General features: G+C 45.8%; 1 protein-coding gene across 3 annotated transcripts; it reads right to left on the bottom strand.

Moving 5' to 3' along the window:
- Positions 1 to 1,261: 1,261 nt before the first annotated feature.
- Stx4 (syntaxin 4) lies at positions 1,262 to 7,366 on the bottom strand. 3 transcript variants are annotated; one of them, XM_020158339.2, is made up of 11 exons: positions 6,482 to 7,366; positions 6,206 to 6,304; positions 5,996 to 6,095; positions 5,788 to 5,862; positions 5,140 to 5,210; positions 3,192 to 3,300; positions 3,043 to 3,119; positions 2,731 to 2,868; positions 1,772 to 1,882; positions 1,611 to 1,700; positions 1,262 to 1,518 (listed from the first exon to the last, which is right to left on the bottom strand). In XM_020158339.2, exons 1-10 carry the CDS (start codon positions 6,509 to 6,511, stop codon positions 1,617 to 1,619), a joined length of 894 nt encoding a protein of 297 aa, XP_020013928.1. In that variant the 5' UTR covers positions 6,512 to 7,366; the 3' UTR covers positions 1,262 to 1,518; positions 1,611 to 1,616. The 3 variants fall into 3 exon arrangements, with proteins under 3 accessions (XP_020013928.1, XP_020013921.1, XP_020013933.1); XM_020158332.2 differs by having other exon boundaries at positions 1,602 to 1,700; XM_020158344.2 differs by lacking the exon at positions 6,482 to 7,366 and having other exon boundaries at positions 1,602 to 1,700; positions 5,996 to 6,117.
- Positions 7,367 to 17,954: the final 10,588 nt, after the last annotated feature.

Raw genomic sequence — 17,954 nt, forward strand, 5'->3', positions numbered from 1 at the left:
CTGGGAACAGTTCTCTAGTTTGTTCTTTCCCATGTCCTTGGTTCTTTCCTTAGAGCCAACCATCCTCTTCCATTTATGCTCCTTGGCTACATTTGAAAGGACATTGGAGGTTATGTGCTCCTTCCTCAGACTCCTTCATGCTCATAGAAACTTGGGGACCCAGAGGTCACATGGAGTCCTGAAAATCACAGTCAAGATCCAAGCTGGTAGCTTTCCTTGAGGTGGGGGGTGGGCAGTGCAGTTTTCTTCAAACACTAACTTCTTTATTGAATATAGTCAGTTCCTTGGGAGGACAGCCACACTCATAATTCTTTTTAGCCATGCCTCTCTCTAGACAACTGTAGGCAGACCTTCCTTGGGAGAAATAAATTAGTCTTCTTTTTTAAATGGTACTGAGGTTTGAACTCAGGGCCTCATGCTTGCTAGGCAGGAGCTCTACCACTTAAGCCACTCCACCAGTCCTTTTTGTGTTAGATATTTTTGTGATAGGTTCTCACAAATTATTTCCCCAGGGTGGCTTCAAACCTCAATCCTCCTGATCTCTGCCTTATAGCTAGGATTACAGGTGTAAACCTAGGTGTAATCCCTAGGATTACAGGGAGAACTAAATTCTTATCTCCTTCTCTCTCTCTCTCTCTCTCTCTCTCTCTCTCTCTCTCTCTCTCTCTCTCTCTCTCTCTCTCTCCCTCTCTGTTTTTAGACAGGGTATTGCTATGTAGCCCAGACTGGCCTCAAACTCGAGATCGTCCTGTCTCAGTGTCCTAAGTAGCTAGAATTACAGGCATGCACTGCCACAACAGCTTAATTTATTTTCTCTCAGTCATCTTGACTAACTGAATGGCTTTATTGGGAATCACTTTGATCAGTTTGGAGGTTTTTACATACTTGATATGACCCTTACCACAACGATGAGATTCAATCAAATTTTGTTGCTTAATACCCTTCTCAGTTGTATATTTTACTAAAAGTTTATGTCACTTGCCTGGATTATGGTCAGCTCATCACTTCAGGGATATGTGGTCACAGTGATAGGACACTTTGAGCTAGGAGCCAGCTGTGGTTTTATCCCACCCCCATCACTCCACCCTTCCTGGGGAGGAACAGAAGGGCAGAGTCAGCCTGCTGTGATCACAACACCTACAGCAGTCTGATTTGAGCCTCCCTGGGCTGGGCCTGGCCTCAGTGATAGCTCGGAGATGCAGAGGCTCAATTCCTGGAGGCCTTGGCCCAGTCCTTTCAGTAACACACAGGCAAAGGGATCTTCAAGCTTTTGTTTTTTTTTTAATTTTTTACAAAACCATTTGTCCCAGTCAAACAGGATACCAGAGGTCCCCCACCCCCAGGCATTGTGGCCTAGAAGGGGAGGCTCCCATGAATGAGCAGCTACCAACCCCTGAAGAACCATCTGCCCCTCTGCACAGGGGCCAGTATGACGACGGGGTCCAGCTGGAGGCTCTCCTCTGCCCCCACAGCTGCTGGGAGAGAAGGCCAGGCCCCAGTCCCTGGGACTCCCAGTGCCTACAAGGGAAGGAGGGAGAAGAGGGTCTGAGGGAAGGAGGGAAGGCTGGTGCCAAGGATGGGGAAGGCCCACCATATCTCACCAAGAGTACATTGCATTATCCAACTGCTGTGCTGATGGCAATGATGACTGCCAGGATGAGGACAGTGATGGACACACAGATGATAATCATGATTTTTTTCTGTGGGAGAGGAGGGGTCAGAGAAAATCACCCAGGAGTGCCCAGAGCTGGGGCCAGGGATGGAGGCTCACCTTCCTTGCTTTCTTCTGGTTCTCCAGAGCTATCTTGACATGCTTCTGCCCACGTTCCACATAGTCTGCTGAGCTCAGGATGTTCTTCTCAATCCTGTTGATCATCTCCCCCTGCTCAGAGAATGGGGCAGTTCAGAGCGGCAGGATGACCAGGAATGAGGGGCCAGCAGCTCCTTTGCCCACCTCAGCCCAAGATGACTAAGGACATTCCTGGCAGCAAACAACTACACTAACAAAGATCCAGTGGGACCAGATCTGACAAAAGTTCATACTCCTAAGTATGGCTTCTAGGCCTCGTTAGGTCACATGGTCCCTTCTGCACTCCTCCCTTGTTCTATACAACCTCCATTTGTAGTAGCCTGGAGCCCAGGACCTCAAGTCACTCATACCTTTTTCACAGATGGTGAACCTTTGTTCCTTCACAAATCTGCCTGAATTCACTCATTCTTCTAAGCCTGTCTCCCAGTTGCTGTGAAGCCCTCTCTGTCCCTGCCTCCTCCTGGCACTACCAGTCTCAGGTCCTACTGAATGAGAGTCCTTTCCTATGGCACCCAGCTGCCAAAGGGCATTGGCTGTAGCACTACTGAGGTCAGCTCTTCCAGGACAGGGCTGAAAATTCACTTCAACCCCTCCAACAGGACTAGGAATGCTATCCACCATCCCAACTGTGAATGGATTTTAGGAGGCAGGCCCTCTAGGGAACAACTTTGACTAGAGTTCTTAGAGTTCAGGATGGGTCATACCTGGGGTAGGAGCAAGCTGGAGGGACAGGTGGCCACTTGAGTAGCTGTGGAGGTGGGCACAGTTCTGGGGACTTAGCTAAGGATAGAAGTAAGGGAACCTGGGGACATACCTAACCCTGGAAGAGCACAAAAGCCTAGGAGAGAGTCTAAGAGTGGAGGTCCACTGTGGGTTCTAACTACATGGCCCCCTGTCTGGAGGGTGCCTGGGGTACCCACCTGCATCTCCACCTCAGTAGCCAGAAAAGTGAAGATCTCATGAAGCTCACGGATGCTGCGTTCAAGTTGCTGGATCTCACTGTGCCGGGCTGAGATCTCATTTAGGGCTTGTCGGGTCACTTGAGTGTCCTTCAGTATCTGGGGGCAGACACGAGTTGGGGAACAGGTCATAGGAAGACAAGCAGCAGGTTGAAAGTTCTTGTTGAGCTTCTAAAGCAGCTCTAGCCTAGAAGCAGGACCAGGACCTGATGAGTCACCAGGGCTCAGAGCAATGGGAGGCCCAGCAGAGGGAGGTTGGCTGTGGCCACTCACATTGGACACAAACACCTCACTCTGTCCACTATCCAGCATCTGCTCCAACTCCTCGTCAGACACCATTCCAGCATTGGCTGCGAAAGAGAAGGTCAGCTCAGAGCTAGATCAGCACTCCCTGATGCCATGGGCCCAGCACCCCAACTCACTGATCTTCAGCTGCCTCCGGATACGCTCCACATTCTTCTCCCGGTATTCTGACTGTGTCGAATTGCACTTGTTGATGAGCTCCACGAATTGCTGGGACAGGACCCCATGCTAAAGATGGAGAATGCAGGCTGGGGACCTAAGGAGAATCCTTGCCCACTTGGACCTTGGCATCCCCAGGGAACAATGAGCTATAGCATGAGTTGTCATGAGGTGTCTGCTGCCTTCACCATCTTGTCATGACCTTGACATGCTCTCTCTTTTCTCAGAGTGAAAGTCAAATTGTAGTCAGTGCCTACATGGCCCTACATGAGCTGCTCCTGCTGCAAGTCCCCTCTGACCTTACCTCCCAGCGTTGTTACCTCCCTTCTTCTCTCTCCACAGTGGTCCTCCTACAGGCCTTCGCACTCACTGCTCCTTCTGCTTATTCCTCACAAACACCTTTACGTCTTTGTTCAAATGTCATGTTCCAAATGAAGCTTTCGCTACCTATTTAAGTTCATCTTTTGTAGTGCTGGTGTGCACTAAGTACATGCTCTACCATGGAGATCTACCCCCAGCCCCTCCATCTTTTTTTTTTTTTTTCCTTTTTGCGGTACTGGGGCTTGAACTCAGGGTCTACACCTTGAGCCATTCTACCAGCCCTTTTATGTGAAGGTGTTTTTTGACAGGGTCTCGTGAACTATTTCCCTGGGCTGGCTTCAAACTTCAATCCTCCTGATCTCTGCTTCCTGAGTAGCTTGGATTACAGGCACGAGCCACTGATGCCTGGCTCCTCCATCTTATTTAAATTGCAATCCCCAGCACTTTCCATTGCTCTTCCCCTACTTTTTCCTTAACACTCTGTTCTAAAATTATTTATTTATGATGATGATTGTTTAGTCCCACTAGAATGTAAGTGCCTCAGGATACGGATTTTTGGTTCAAAAACGGTCTGGCACAAAGTAGGCACTCAATGTAGATCTGCTGAATACTTGCGAAAGGCCAGCTGGCCGCTTAGACTGGAAATGTGCTTGTGTGCCTGGAGGTCAGGTACATGCCAGGTATAACAGGTACCTCCAGGTCCTTGGCCTCTCACATCAATGACTACCACAAATTCCTCATGAAACACCCTCTCTGAAATATGTTCTGTCCTACCTTGTTCCTCATCCGATGTCTTAAATGAACTTATTCCTTCAGGGACCATATCTGCTTTCCTGGATTCAGTAGCCTGCTTTCAAATGCTCAAACTTCTCCACCTCCAACTCAGGATCTTTTCTTTATAACGGCATAGGGGATTGAACTCAGGGCCTCATTGCTTGCTAGGCAGGTACTCTACCACTTGAGCTACTCCAACAGCCCCCATTTGGAATCTTTGCTGATCCCAGATGATCAGCAAATCTGAGCCCACCTACTCCAACCATGACTTCTAAGAACCCCAAACCAGTCCTCATTGGGCACCCAGAGGGGACCAGTCAGATCATTCCAAATCTCCTTACTAAGATGTTGCCCCAGGGAAGTTCCTCTTCCTGATTTCTCCAATTCTGCCTGTCAAGTGGGTGGGAAAACTGCCAGTCATTTCTGACTTCTCCCTTTCCTCCCCTGAGCAGAGTCATTAGCTTCTAAATCTTACAAAAGTAGTGTCTTTGTTCCCTACTGAACCCAAGTTCCCCCTCTCAGCTTTTGGAAGGCACATTTCCTATAGTCAGCCTAAGTCAAGTTTGAGACACAGTGCTTCTCATTAAACAGAGAAGAAGGAAGCAGGTGTGTAATGGATTGAGCATCATGAGACCTAGGTTCTCCACCTTGAATGCTTTCTCTCTCTGACCCTTAGTTTCTCCATTTGGAAAATCATCATGACAGAGATACTGGACTTGAAGACCTCTCGATGCCCTTCCTTCATACATCTGCCATTTATGAAACACCTGCTGAACCTACAGCCTATCCTAGTTGTAGGAAAACCAAACCCACCTGGGTTTTTCTCATTCTTGTGTTCACTGAGTTATAGTTCTCATCAGCTTCCTCCTTCTCAGGCTCTATGGCTATGAGAAAACACAAGATTTAGGGGAAAAGAGGGTTTGATTTGAGACTTCTAAAAATCACTTGGGGACCAAGACACAGGGCCAGGACCACATTTCAGCTACAGGTGCTCTTGTCTCCATAAGATTTTTATTACAAAATAACTAGGGGCTAAGAATGTAGCTTAACATGCACAAGGCCCTGGGTTTGATTCCCCAGCACCATACAAAATAAAATAATAACAACAACAATAAGGCCAATTCTGAGCCTGTAACAGGAGAAAGTTTATTTTTCTTTGCATTACATCAGTAGGTTCCCAGAAGTATGAAGAGACCTCATAACATAATCCCCATCTGTCTTCCCAAAGAGTATACATCAGGAGACAAGAACTATAGGAATAAGTGGTTTCATTGTAAATAAAGGAACTTAAGAAGCAGCCAAGTGCTATGGAAATTACCATGGACTGGGTGCCAGAAGACAGAGATTCAGGCCTGCTGTGTGGCCTGAATATATCACTGGCCTCTCTGGGCCACATACTCCCCAGATTTATCAGGTTCAGTGCAGGGACAGAGAGAAAGAGCTGAGGCCCCAGGAGCTCACCCTTCAGCTGTGCGCGGATCTCCCGCCCCAGCTGTTTGATCTCATCGCGCAGGTTTTGCAGGTCCTGCTTCATGCCTAAAGAAGAAGAGGCCCAGACTTCCAAACCACAGTTCCTACCTCAAGAAACTACCCTAGCCACCACCTGCAGGGAACTACAACCCCCACAATCCATTGGGCTGCGCACGTGTCCACCGGGGGTTTCGCTTACTCTCTTCGGGAAGGGGCGTGGCGAGAATGGTGACCTGCTGCTTCTCCAACTCCCGGACTTTATTCTCCAGCTTGACCATAGTCTGCCGAATTGTCTGGACCTAGAGAGGATGACCGGGAGGACTGAAAGAAATATGTGGTATTCCAGGCCGCCCCGCTCCTCGGTCCTTCTGCTCCCTGGAGAATCCAGGTCAACACTCCATCCCCTTACCTTCTGGAAAAACTCATCGTCCGGGCTCCCCAGCCGTGCCGTGCCAGGTTGCACCAGCGCGACTCGCTCCTTGTCCTCATCGTCCGAGCTGTTATCCCCCTGCCAGGGCCAAAGTCATTGGTACCACTTCCTTGCTGCGGCTCTCACCCCGCAGGACCCACAGGCTTCCGGCATTTTCCTTCCTGGCCATCAGCCATCCCTCCCTGTCCCGAAGACCAGGACTCCTTTATTCCAGTCCGTCTTCCCGCCCCCAGTCCTGCTGCCCCGACTGCTCACCTGCCTCAGCTCGTGGGTCCTGTCGCGCATGGCGGTCCGAGCTCCCCTCCCCGGCGCCCGAGCCCCGAGGGCCTCAAGATTCTAAGTTTGAAAGTCCCGTACCCCACTCGCACTGACAGCCCCCCCCCACCTTAGGGACCCCACCACACTCACGAGCCGCTTCAGGCTCCACCCCTTGCACCGTCCACAGACAATGGGAAGGAGCCGACCTCGGGACCCCCCCCCAAAGTCCCACAGGTTGGAATTCCCTCTTCTTCCCCCCTCCCGCACCGCAGCCGCAGCCGCGGCCCCGCCCCTCTGGGATGACTTGAGCATGCGCACAAGCTCGTGTCCCTTCCTCGCCCGGGGGAGAGGCGGAGGCCGGATGCTGCGGCGCCCCGAGCGGAAGTTAAACTGTCTGAACGCGAGAACCCGCCTCCTTCACCGGAATATTTCATCTTCGAACGGAAATCTAGTTGCCAAAAGGCGTGGGAATGAGTCATTTGTACGTAATCCGAGGGACCCGCATCTCACATCACGCCATGGCGCGTCCCCCCACCCGTGTCACATGACCAGCTGAATCTCAGCCCCTCGCACCGCAGAACGTGACTCTTACTATCACGTGTCCTGGCTCTGTCTCCGGTTCTCAGAGACACCACTCTCACGACGTCCGCGGCACTTGGCGTCTGAGCTACTTCCCACGAGTTGGGGAGAAGTCGTTGAAGCAGACAGTGGTGGGACCCTTGCTGAATTCACTTTTCTTTCTTTGGGGTTTAGGGGCGTGAGCAGCCTGACGACTTAGCATTTGGGGTTGCCCAGCACCCATGGGAACTTGAAAGTCAGAAAATAATAAGATCGGCGTTTTCAGCGTCAGAGAACTGCAGGGTTTTGTAGGCAGAGAACCTGGGGGTGGGAAGTGACCTCACCCAAGGCAGAAATCTCTTCCGCATCCTCCTGGCGCAGGCTGACAGGTGGGCGGCCCGTACTCTGCATGTACACTGCAGTCCCGCCGCGCCTCTGAGCAGAGAGACCATTTCAGGACAGTTCAGGCTGAGAAAAATGTTTGTATTATGTTGCACAGGCAGCTTCCCCGCCGCATACGCCCCTATCCCGACATTGTACCTGAGGCCAGGATATGACTATCTTGTTCTTAACTGAATCCCCCAGCACCCAGCACAGTACGTAGCACATAATGCGCCCTCATAAAAGATGTAATTAGAATTTTAGCCTTTCATGTATCTGAAGATAAAGCCGTGGTTCCCTGATCATTAGGCTTCGGGCTCTCACTGTGCCACTTCCCCAGCCCTGACTCTCCGGATATGTATTCACTTGACTGATATTTATTGAACACATACTGTGGGCCAGACACCATTTTAATCCCCTCATTTTAAATTATGCTGTATAGGAGTTCCCAAATTCCTCAGCAAGTGTCAGCATAGCCAAGAATGATGCTGGGTAACGTGGGAGAGAAAATTCAGCAAGGGAATTCAGCTGTCTCTCTCTAGTATGCCCTGGTCAGGAAACCTGTGTCTGGGTTGCTATGGACATCCAGAGAATAACTTCTCATCTCTTGATCTCCCATTTTTGTACAGTGGGTGACAGTAAGGGGATGGGGAGATCCCTGCTTAAAGTCCAATGATTATGAGATTGGAAACTGTCAAGTGCTGTCTGAGTCTTTGTGAAAAACTTTGGTCCTTTTCCTTTTCCTTTTAAAATCCAGCTTGCCCCAGTTGGGAAAGAAGGAGCCAGAACATAGTTACCCTGATCAGCTCACAGGGAATTCAGGGTGGGAGGGCTTTTTAAGAGGCCAAGTTCTGCCTGATGGGGCCCTGTAAAGATCAGGGTGAATTTCTCTGCTTTTGGATCTTCCACATTAGCCTCTGCCTCTCCAGTTAACTGCCACTTGCCTCCTCTCCCCCCTTATCTCTGCCTGTCTCCTTCATACCTCTCTGTGGGTGGTACCATGGAAGAGCTCTTGGACACCTGACCCGTAGTCCTATGTGAGTTCAGTAATTCTTGATCCTCTCTAGGACTCAATTTCCCCTTTGAAAATTTGGTCAGACTTTTTTTTTTATGGTACTGTGGTTTGAACTCAGGTCCTATGCCTTGAGCCACTCCACCAGCTCTTTTTTGTGAAGGGTTTTTTGGAGATAGGGTCTCGAAACTATTATTAGCCCAAGTTTGCTTCAAACCAAGATCTTCCTGATCTCTGCCTCCCGGTTATTAGGATTACAGGTGTGAGCCACCAGCACTCAGCTGGTCTGACAATTTTTGACTCGTCCAAGGTATTAGATGATTTCAAAGAAGGTGAGGAAGGTGTGGAAGGGTCTTGTAAACTGGTGAGGGTTACCCCAATTTGGGCTTTTACTACTTTGGGTTCCAGCTCTCTGGGCCCACCAGTCCTGTCTGCCTCTCTTTCTCAGCCTCTTGATGACTTGCCTTCTTGGTTCCCAGCTGCAATATGAAGTTGTTGGTGTCTCTGTTAGGCTGTTCAGGATTTTGACATTCATTATTTAATTTGTGGGATCACTGGGATTTGGAGTCGTACTTAAAGTTGCAGGAGGCTGGACTCAAAGCCTCATGAAATAGTGTGTCTAGTGGACAGGCTGTTTGGACACTAGCTCTGGGGATGGAGCTCCCCCCAACTGAGCCCTTTGTCCTCACAGTCTCTCTGACCAGCCCTGAAGTGGTTCTTGGGAGTGAGTGTAAGCATGGGAGTGTGTATTCTTTCCAGTCTGTTAGAAGCTCAGGCTCAGCCTGGTTGTAAGGTATAGCAACTTGTCCTGTCCCCTCTACCTGCAGATCTGATCCCACCAACACGGAAGCCAGATGACCTGGGCTGGGATCCCAGTTTAGTCCCCTGTGAACTCTATGAGGCAGGTTATTTAACCTCTCCAAGCCTTGGTTCCCATCTGAAAAAATGGGAAGAATAATAGTACTAAGCCCATAGGTGGCTGTAAGGATTAAATGAGGTGATATAAGTGAATAGGACAGTACCTGCTACAGAGTAGTGCTATATGAGTGTTTGCTGCTGTTATGTGATAGTGATGATGGTGACTATGCTCTGAGGGTTTGAACAGCCCCAGTGTCTACTCTGCCTCTTGTACAGGATCTTCCTTTCCTTCCATCTCCTGAGCCCCACTGTGCACTAGGTGCTAGTGACCTTGACAAGTTCTGCACATCTTGCCTGTCTCCACTTGGATCTGTCAGATCATATATTCTGCCTATTCACTTCACATATTGTCTGTCTTCACTACCACCAAACCCACTAGGATATAAACTCCACAAGGACAGGTATATTCACCTGCCTTATTCACTACTGGGTTTTCAGTACTTAAAACTGTGCCTGGCACATACTAGCTGGTCAATAAATATCCACAAATGAATGAAATTACTTCGTTTTCATTTAATATTTATATATGTGGCAGAAACCAATATAAGCACCTTATAAATATTAATTCATTGAGTCCTCATAACAATTCTATGAGATAGATTCTATTACTATCTTCACTTTACAGAAGAGGACACTGAGGCACAGAGAAGTTCAGTAACTTGCCTAGGGTTACTTGCCTAGCTTGTAAGTGACAGACTTGGATTTTAAGCTAGAGAGTAGCTCTAGGGTCTGTAGTCTTAATTGCTACATTATGATCCAAGGAAAATACCAGCTAGGGGTTAGGAATGTAGGAATGATAGAGGGATGGAGTGATGATCGAGGATGGAGTGATGAACGTGCTCAGTGGTAGAGCACATTCTTAGCATGTGCAAGGCCCTGTCTTCCATCCCCTGTTCTGCCAAAAGAAAAGAAAATACTATCTTGGAGTGGCTCCCAGTGTTCTACCATAGAGGACTAACAAGTTCCCCTGTGAATGCCCTGCTTTGGATTCTCTGAGGGGAGGAGGGACAGACTGCATGCTTGATGGAGCTTCCTCCCCTCCCTTGTCACAGGGTCTCTCTCCCACTTGATGGGCTAGCCCTGACTGCTAGAGGATGTTGGTCTTCCTCCCTCTCCCTGTTTGCTTTGCCATCAAGTCAAAGATACTCATGTCTCACATAAGGGCCTCCATCCTACAAACATCTCTGAGGCTGTTTTCGTGGCAAGCCTGTGGGACACAGAGACAAAGCCCCTGTAGCTCTTCCCTCATTACTACATTTGGGACCTGAACTTGACCACTTCCTAGAGTTCCATCTGAGACCTTCCCTTCTTCAAACTTACACACACCCCTGACAGCTGTCTGCTAGTCTCCAAAGCCATATCTCTAACACAAAGTTTCTCCTGAGCTCCAGACCCAGAATCGTGGGCATCTCGAGGTCCCATGGGTATCATGAGCCCAACATGTACCAAATAGTACATGCCTTCCCTTAAAATCTCCTAAAACAGCTTCTCCTCCTCCTGTGTCTCCCCTTCACATGGGTGACTCGGTGTCATGTCTTCCATTGTTTTGACCTTGAACTTTATTCTAACGATGATGGAGGAGTTTATGTATAGCTCAACAGTATAGTGCTTGCTTAGCATGCAGGAAGCCCTGGGTTATCCCCACACCGCAAAAACACAAATAAGGATAAATAAAGATAATGAATCGTAATCTGTCAAGATAAATTCCATTCAAATACTGAAAGAAAAGAAGAGTGAAAATTTTTGTAACTCCCAAAGTGAGGCTTTTCCAATTCCAACTCAGAAGCTCTAAAAGAAAAGAGTAATACCTTTGTCTCTGTAAAAAAATTCTATGGGGTAAAAAGCATCATAAACAAAATCAAAAGACAACAAGCCTGAGTGTAATGATGCATGCCTGTAATTTCAGCACTCAGAAGCCAGAACATCAAGAGTTCAAGGCCAGTTTTGGCTACTTAGTCAGAATCTATATCAAAAAAAAAAAAAAGAAAGAAAGAAAGAAAAGGAAAGGAAAACAAATTGGCAGGCCTTAAGTATGGCTCAAGTGGCTTGGCAAAAAGCCATGAGTTCAAACTCCAGTACAACCAAAAAAATCCAAATTGGGAAATATGTTTGCAGTTCTTACCATATACAAGTGGCTAATCTCCCTCCTCTTTGAAGAGTTTCCACATATTGATAAGAAAGACCAATAGTTTAAAAATTAGGCCAAGAACATGACAGTTCACAAAAAAGTACTTAAGGCCTTAAAGATAGGGTCATCACACATAATAAAAGAAATGAAACTTAAAGCTAGGTATGATGGTACAAGCCTGTAATCCCAGTACCGGGGAGGGGAAGGCAGGAGGATGGAGAGTTCAAGGACAGCCTCAGCTACATGGACCCTATCTCCAAATTCAAGGGCTGGAGATGTGGCTCAGTAGTAGAGTGCTTGCCTAATGTGTAACACCGGGGTTTAATCCCCAGGCTCACAAAATTAAGACAACCCTGAAACACTGATTTTATTTACTGCATTAGTTTAAGTTCATAAATTTGACAAAACAGTTTTCAGCAAGATAGTGTAGAAACTGATACTTTCACACATTGTTTCTGGGAAGGCAAAATGGTACGACTCAGTATTTATCAAAATAATAAAAACATACACATTGTAAACAAGCAATCCTACTTCTGAAAATCTAAGAGCTATCTACTGCTGCATAAGAAGCCACCTCAGAAGCTGGGTTCTGGTGGATCAGGCCTGTAATCTTAGCTGCTCAGGAGGCAGCAATCAGGAGGATTGCAGTCAAAGCCAGCCCTGGCAAAAAGTTTACAAAATCCTATCTCAAAAAAAGGGCTGGTGGAGTGGCTCAAATTGTAGTCCCTGAATTCAAAGCCCAGTCTGCACAAAAAAAAAAAAAAAAAAAGAAGAAGAAGAAGAAGCCACCCCAGAAACTTGGAGTTCCTTACTAGGCTAAAAACAATAATTTATTGTTCTTCCAGATTCTGAGGGTGGCTGGGTGTTTTTTCTGCTGGTCTAGCCTTGGATTGCACAAGAGTCCACAGTCCATGGGCACTTCTGCTGGTGCTGGATGATCTAGGATGGACTCGCTCACTCATATGTCTGGGATCCTAGCTCTGGTGGCCAAGCTGGCTGGGATGGCTAAGCCACTCCCACCATGTGATATTTTGTCCTGGGTTTATTCACAACATGGTGACCACAGGATTCCAAGAGGGCAAAAGTGGAATCTGCAATGCCTCTTGAGGCCCTACTCTGAATCTATTTCTAGCATATTCTATCCAAAGCAAGTCATAAGTCCACAAGTCACCAAGGATGGGGAAATAGAATTTTAGCTCACTACATCTGAGCAATCATTGGTATTGTTTGTGGTTGACTAGAAACTTGTCCATCAGCAAGTATGAAAGTGTCAAAAAGAAGTAGGAACCTCACTCTGTATGACTGAAGTATTCATTAATTAAATACGAAAGTACAGAATAATGTATCATGCTTACTGTTGTATAAGAAAAAAAGTGGGTGTTCCCTGCAGGCCATGCTGGGTGCCCGACACTCCCAGAAGGATGGTTTCTTTCTTTCTGTTACTGATCTGCCTTGTCCCATCCCAGGCCTAGCTATGTTATGCCCTGAACGTGCTAAGAGCAAGAAGTAGATGATGAAAAGATTGATGGGCATTGCACCTGGAAAGGAAAAACAACCTGGTTTGAACCTACTGTGGGAGACCAGAATATACCACCCCCAAATATGCCACTTTACTGTATCACTTTGTATATTTATCTACAGTATTATTTGTTGAATTATTTCTTCAATTGCTAAGAAGCAGATACAAGAAAAGCTCTCTGCCTTCCCATTATTTGCTGAAATCGGGACACATATTTACCCAAGTTCCTTCTTCCCTCTCTACCAGAAAGGACAAATGGTGGACAGAGCTTATACCTATGTTGACTTGAATTACAATAATTGCTGTTCTGTGTCCTAACCAACCATAGTGTCTCCTGACAATACAGACTTGATAAGAATTTAGAACCAGGTGCCCGTGGCTCATGTCTGTAATCTTAGTTACTTGAGAGGCTGAGATTGGGAGGATCAAAGTTCAAGGCTGGGCCGGGGGTGAGGAAAGTGAGATCTTATCTCAAAAATACCCAACATAAAAGATGCCTGGCAGAATAGTTCAGGCCGTAGAATGCCTGCCTAGCAAGTGTGAGACCCTGAGTTCAAACCCCAGCACCACCAAAGGAGAAAAAAGAAAAGGATTTAGATATGCTTGAGGTCTTGGGTTTGATGCCCTGCACTACACAAAATAAATGCATAAATAGAATGTAGCTATGTAGAATATAATTCATTTTTGTTTTAATTAATAGGCTTCTTTGTGGAACAGTTTCAGGTTTGCAGAAAAATTGAACTAAAAGTACATAGTTCCCATATAGCCATCCCCCTCAATTTCCTCTGTTATTAGCATCTTGCATTAGTGTGGTACACAGGCTACAATTGATGAATCAGAACTTATACATTATTATTAACTAAAGTCCATAGTTTACATTAGGTTTCATTCTTTGTGTTGTACAAAGAATGGATTTTGACAAATGTATCCAATCTAGTATCATATAGAATAATTTCACTGCCCCCAAAATTCCAAGGACTCCATTTTTTCATTTCTCCGTCCATTGCCTGGAGACCATAGATCTTTTTACTGTCTCTAAAGCTTTGCCTTTCCAGAATGCCATATGCTTGCAATCACCCATTATGTAGTCTTTCCAGATTGGCTTTCACACAGCAGTATGCATTTAAAGCTCCTCCATGTCTCATGTCTTAATAACTCATTTTATTTTAGTGCTGAGTAATATTCCATTATAGATGTGTCACAGTTTGTTCATTTATTCATCTACTGAAGAATATCTAGGTTGTGTTCAAGGTTTGGCAATTATAAAAAAGGCTCTTGTAAACTTTTTTTGTTTGTTTTTTGAGGTACTGGGGTTTGAACTCAGGGCCTACACTTTGAGCCACTCCACAAACCCTTTTTTATGGTGGGTTTTTTTTCAAGATAGGGTCTCACAAACTATTTGCCTGGGCTGGCTTTGAACTATGATCTTCCTGATCTCTGCCTCCTGAGTAGCTGGGATCACAGGAGTGAGCCACCAGCACCCCAATGCTATAAACTTTTTTTTAAAAAGAAAGGAAAAAAGTGTCTGTGCTTATATATTCACACATAAATCTTGGGAAATTACATAAGAAACTAATAGTTCCCTAGGGATGGTTTCTGGGAACAAAGTAGTTTGTACAGTTGTTAAGAAAGGATAATAGAAGCCAGGCACCAGTATAATCCTAGCTACTCAGAAGGCAGAGATCAGGAAGATAGCAGTTCGAAGCCAGCCAAGGGAAATAGTTCCTGAAACCCTATCTGGAAAATACCCAACATACAAACACAGAAAAAAGAGCTGGTGGAGAGGCTCAAGTGGTAAAGCACCTGCTTAGCAATTGTGAAGCCCTGAGTTCAAAACCCTTGTTCCACCAAAAAAAAAAAAAAAGAGTAAGAGAGTTGGAGGCATGACTCAAATGATAGAGCACTTGCCTAACAAGAACAAAGCCCTGTGTTCAAACCCCATACTGCAAAAAAGTGAGAATTTTACTATATACCTTTTAAATTATTTAGATTTTTGAACCATGCAAAAGTACTACCTATTCCTATACCAAAGAAAGAGCCAAACATAGTGGCATATACCTATAATTTGAGCTATGAGGGAGGCTGAAACAGGAGGATCTTGAGTTTGAGGCTAGCCTAGAAAGAGACCCCAACTTTCAAAAGAAAAAAAGGAGGAGGAGAAGAAAGAGATCCCAAAGAAAAAATGATAAAGAGGGCATAGGATGGCTTGCATTCAGTGGTAGAATTCATGCTTAGCATACACACAACCCTAGGTTTAATCCCCAGTACCATAAAAAAAAAAATGGGACCCTTTGAAAAAAGCAGCCACATTGCAGCAAATTCCCACTCGTGACTTCAGTGTTCATTGAACTTGTTTGTGATATTATTAGGAAGATCATAGGCTTAAAATTCACTGTGCCCTATCTGAGCTTGCTCTGGAGGATGAGAATGTGATTGACACATGACCCAGTTGAGGTAAGAAGCTGCATTCCCCAGGCCCCTTCCACCAAGCCTGCACCAGGGAGAGAAGGAAGGACTGCTGTGACCATTGAACACAGCCAGCACCAAGGTGAATATCCCTGACATCCATGGCTTCACTCATAGTGCTGTACTTCTTACTCAGTCATTGGGTCATGACTGTAATCCTAGCCACTTGGGAGGCTGAGATCAGGAGGATCGAGGTTTGAGGCCATCTGGGAAAGTTGTTCATGAGACTCCCATCTCCAGAATAACCAGACAAGACTACGTATGGCTCAAGGGGTAGATAGAGTTCAGAGTTCAAACCCCAGTCCCACCAAAAAGTGCAGGAGACTTCCTAGTCCTGATTTTTTTGGAAACTGATTTTTTTTTCTTATACTAGAGATGGAACCCAGGACTTTCTGCATAAGGCAGATGCTTCAACACTGAGCTATATCCCCAGTCCTGTCTCACCAAATTGCCTAGGCAGGTTCAGCCTTCTTAAAAGCTGAGATTATAGGATTGATTATATGGCCCCTGGCTCCATCACCTCCATACATATCTGACATCTCTGTTCACTAGTAATGATGGCCTCCCACTAGCTGCTTAGTGCTATGTCTAACTTTTTTTTTCCTTTAGCCTACATTGTACAAAAGGGGTTTCACTGTGATTTCCATACATGCATATAAAGTTCTTTGATCAAATTATCTTAATTACTTCCTTACTCTGCCTTTCTATTTTCTGGGCAGATGCTGTGCCTCTTGGGCCATTCCACCAGCCCTTGCCCTTGTTTTGCACACATGGTAATGCTTAATTCACTTTTCACAAATTTGCCACTTGAACCTAAATGTTAATGCCTGCTTTAATTTTTTTAAGACAGTCTCCATCCTGGCCTCTTAACTTTCCTGCCTCGTGCTCCCTGCCTGCTGAGATTACAGGCATGTACCACTATATTCAATTTTTCAGTCCTAAGCAACCTATTCTGTGATGAGTGTAAATACTAATAAAGATTGTGTTTCTCTATCCCTAAAAAAAAAAAAATGGGAAAGGGCACTTTCAAAGTAACTTAAAACTAAGTCTGCTTGTGCTGCTATAACAAAATGTCATAGACTGGGTGGCTTACTTCTCACAGTTCTGAAGGATGGGAAGTCTAAGATCAAGGTGACCTCAGATTTGGTTCTTAGTACAGCCATGATTCCTGGCTTGCAGAAGGCTGACTTATTGTATCATAACAGAGAGAGGCAGCTCTGATGTTTGACTTCTTATAAGGATACTAATCCCATCATGGGAGCTCCACTCTCATGACCTCATCTATACCTAATCACTCCCATAAAGCCCCAATTCCTAATACCATCACATGGGGGACTAGAGCCTCAATATATAAATTTTACAGGGATGCAAACATTCAGCTCATATCAGAATGCTATCAAAATCAAGGTTTGATTTTACAAAGATCTGGCTGATGGTTACACACACTCCCACAGATGGCTATGCCATTGTGTATACTACATGAAGCACCACACCAGAGGGGCACCATTCACATCCCAGGCATCACGTACTTGGATATTTATTACAATAATCATCTGACAGGCAAATGAAGGTAGAGTATGAAGAAGAGACACTTTTAGGCAATGGACACAAACGTGCAGTTAAGGGTTGACAGCAACCCTGACTGCAAAGGTAAATAATTGAGAGATCAGTTAGAAATCATCCCGGCCAAAAATAAAAGAGTCATACACTGAGGCCTGGAGGGGCAGAATGATCATCTACTAAAGAGGTGGAATTCATATGATGCAGTTTCAGACCTAGACACAAGAGTCTAGATTTCTCCTGTGTCTCTGGCTCTTGAGTAAGTATGTTAGAGTAAAAGAAAGATCTTAAAATAAATTGCCTTTATAAATCACGACAACCAAATACCAGGAAGTATAAAAACATCACTTATAGAAATATATAGTACCTAAGAATAAATCTTTTTAAATTATGCTAATGTCATGAGGAAAGCATTTAATTTGGGGGACACGAGGTTATGCCTGAACCCAAGGATTCATGCATACTAGGCAAACGTTCTACCACTGAACTATACCCCAGCCCAAATTTCTTTCTTTCTTTTTTTTGCGGGGGACAGTATTGGGATTTGAACTCAGGACCTCACACTTCTAGGCAGGCACTATACCACTTGAACCATTCCCCCATCCCTTTCGTGTGTTGGGTATTTTCAACATAGGGTCTAGTGAACTATTTGCCAGGGATGACTTCAGGCCGTGATCCTCCTGATCTCTCCCTCCTGAGTAGCTAGGAGTACAGGCATGAGCCACCAGTGCCCAGCCCAAATTTGTTTCTTTTTTATTTTTTGCGGCACTGGGGCCTTCACCTTGAGCCACTCCACCAGCCCAATTTTTTTGTGGTAGGGTTTTTCAAGAAAGGGTCTTGCAAACTTTGCCCAGAATAGCTTTGAACTGTGATCCTCCTGATTTCTGCCTCCTGAGTAGCTAAGATTACAGGCATAGGCCACTGTCAC

The sequence above is a fragment of the Castor canadensis genome, chromosome 17 (genome assembly GCF_047511655.1).
Source record: "Castor canadensis chromosome 17, mCasCan1.hap1v2, whole genome shotgun sequence".
In the NCBI taxonomy this organism is placed as follows: Eukaryota; Metazoa; Chordata; class Mammalia; order Rodentia; family Castoridae; genus Castor; species Castor canadensis.

Bases quoted from the DNA above. Each gene is read 5' to 3' on its own strand.
- Stx4 (XM_020158339.2), bottom strand. From the start codon at position 6,511: ATGCGCGACAGGACCCACGAGCTGAGGCAG. The intron at 6,096-6,205 runs GTAAGGGGATGG...CATCCTCTCTAG, and splicing joins ACGATGAGTTTTTCCAGAAG to GTCCAGACAATTCGGCAGAC. The intron at 5,863-5,995 runs GTAAGCGAAACC...CTTCTTCTTTAG, and splicing joins CACGCCCCTTCCCGAAGAGA to GCATGAAGCAGGACCTGCAA.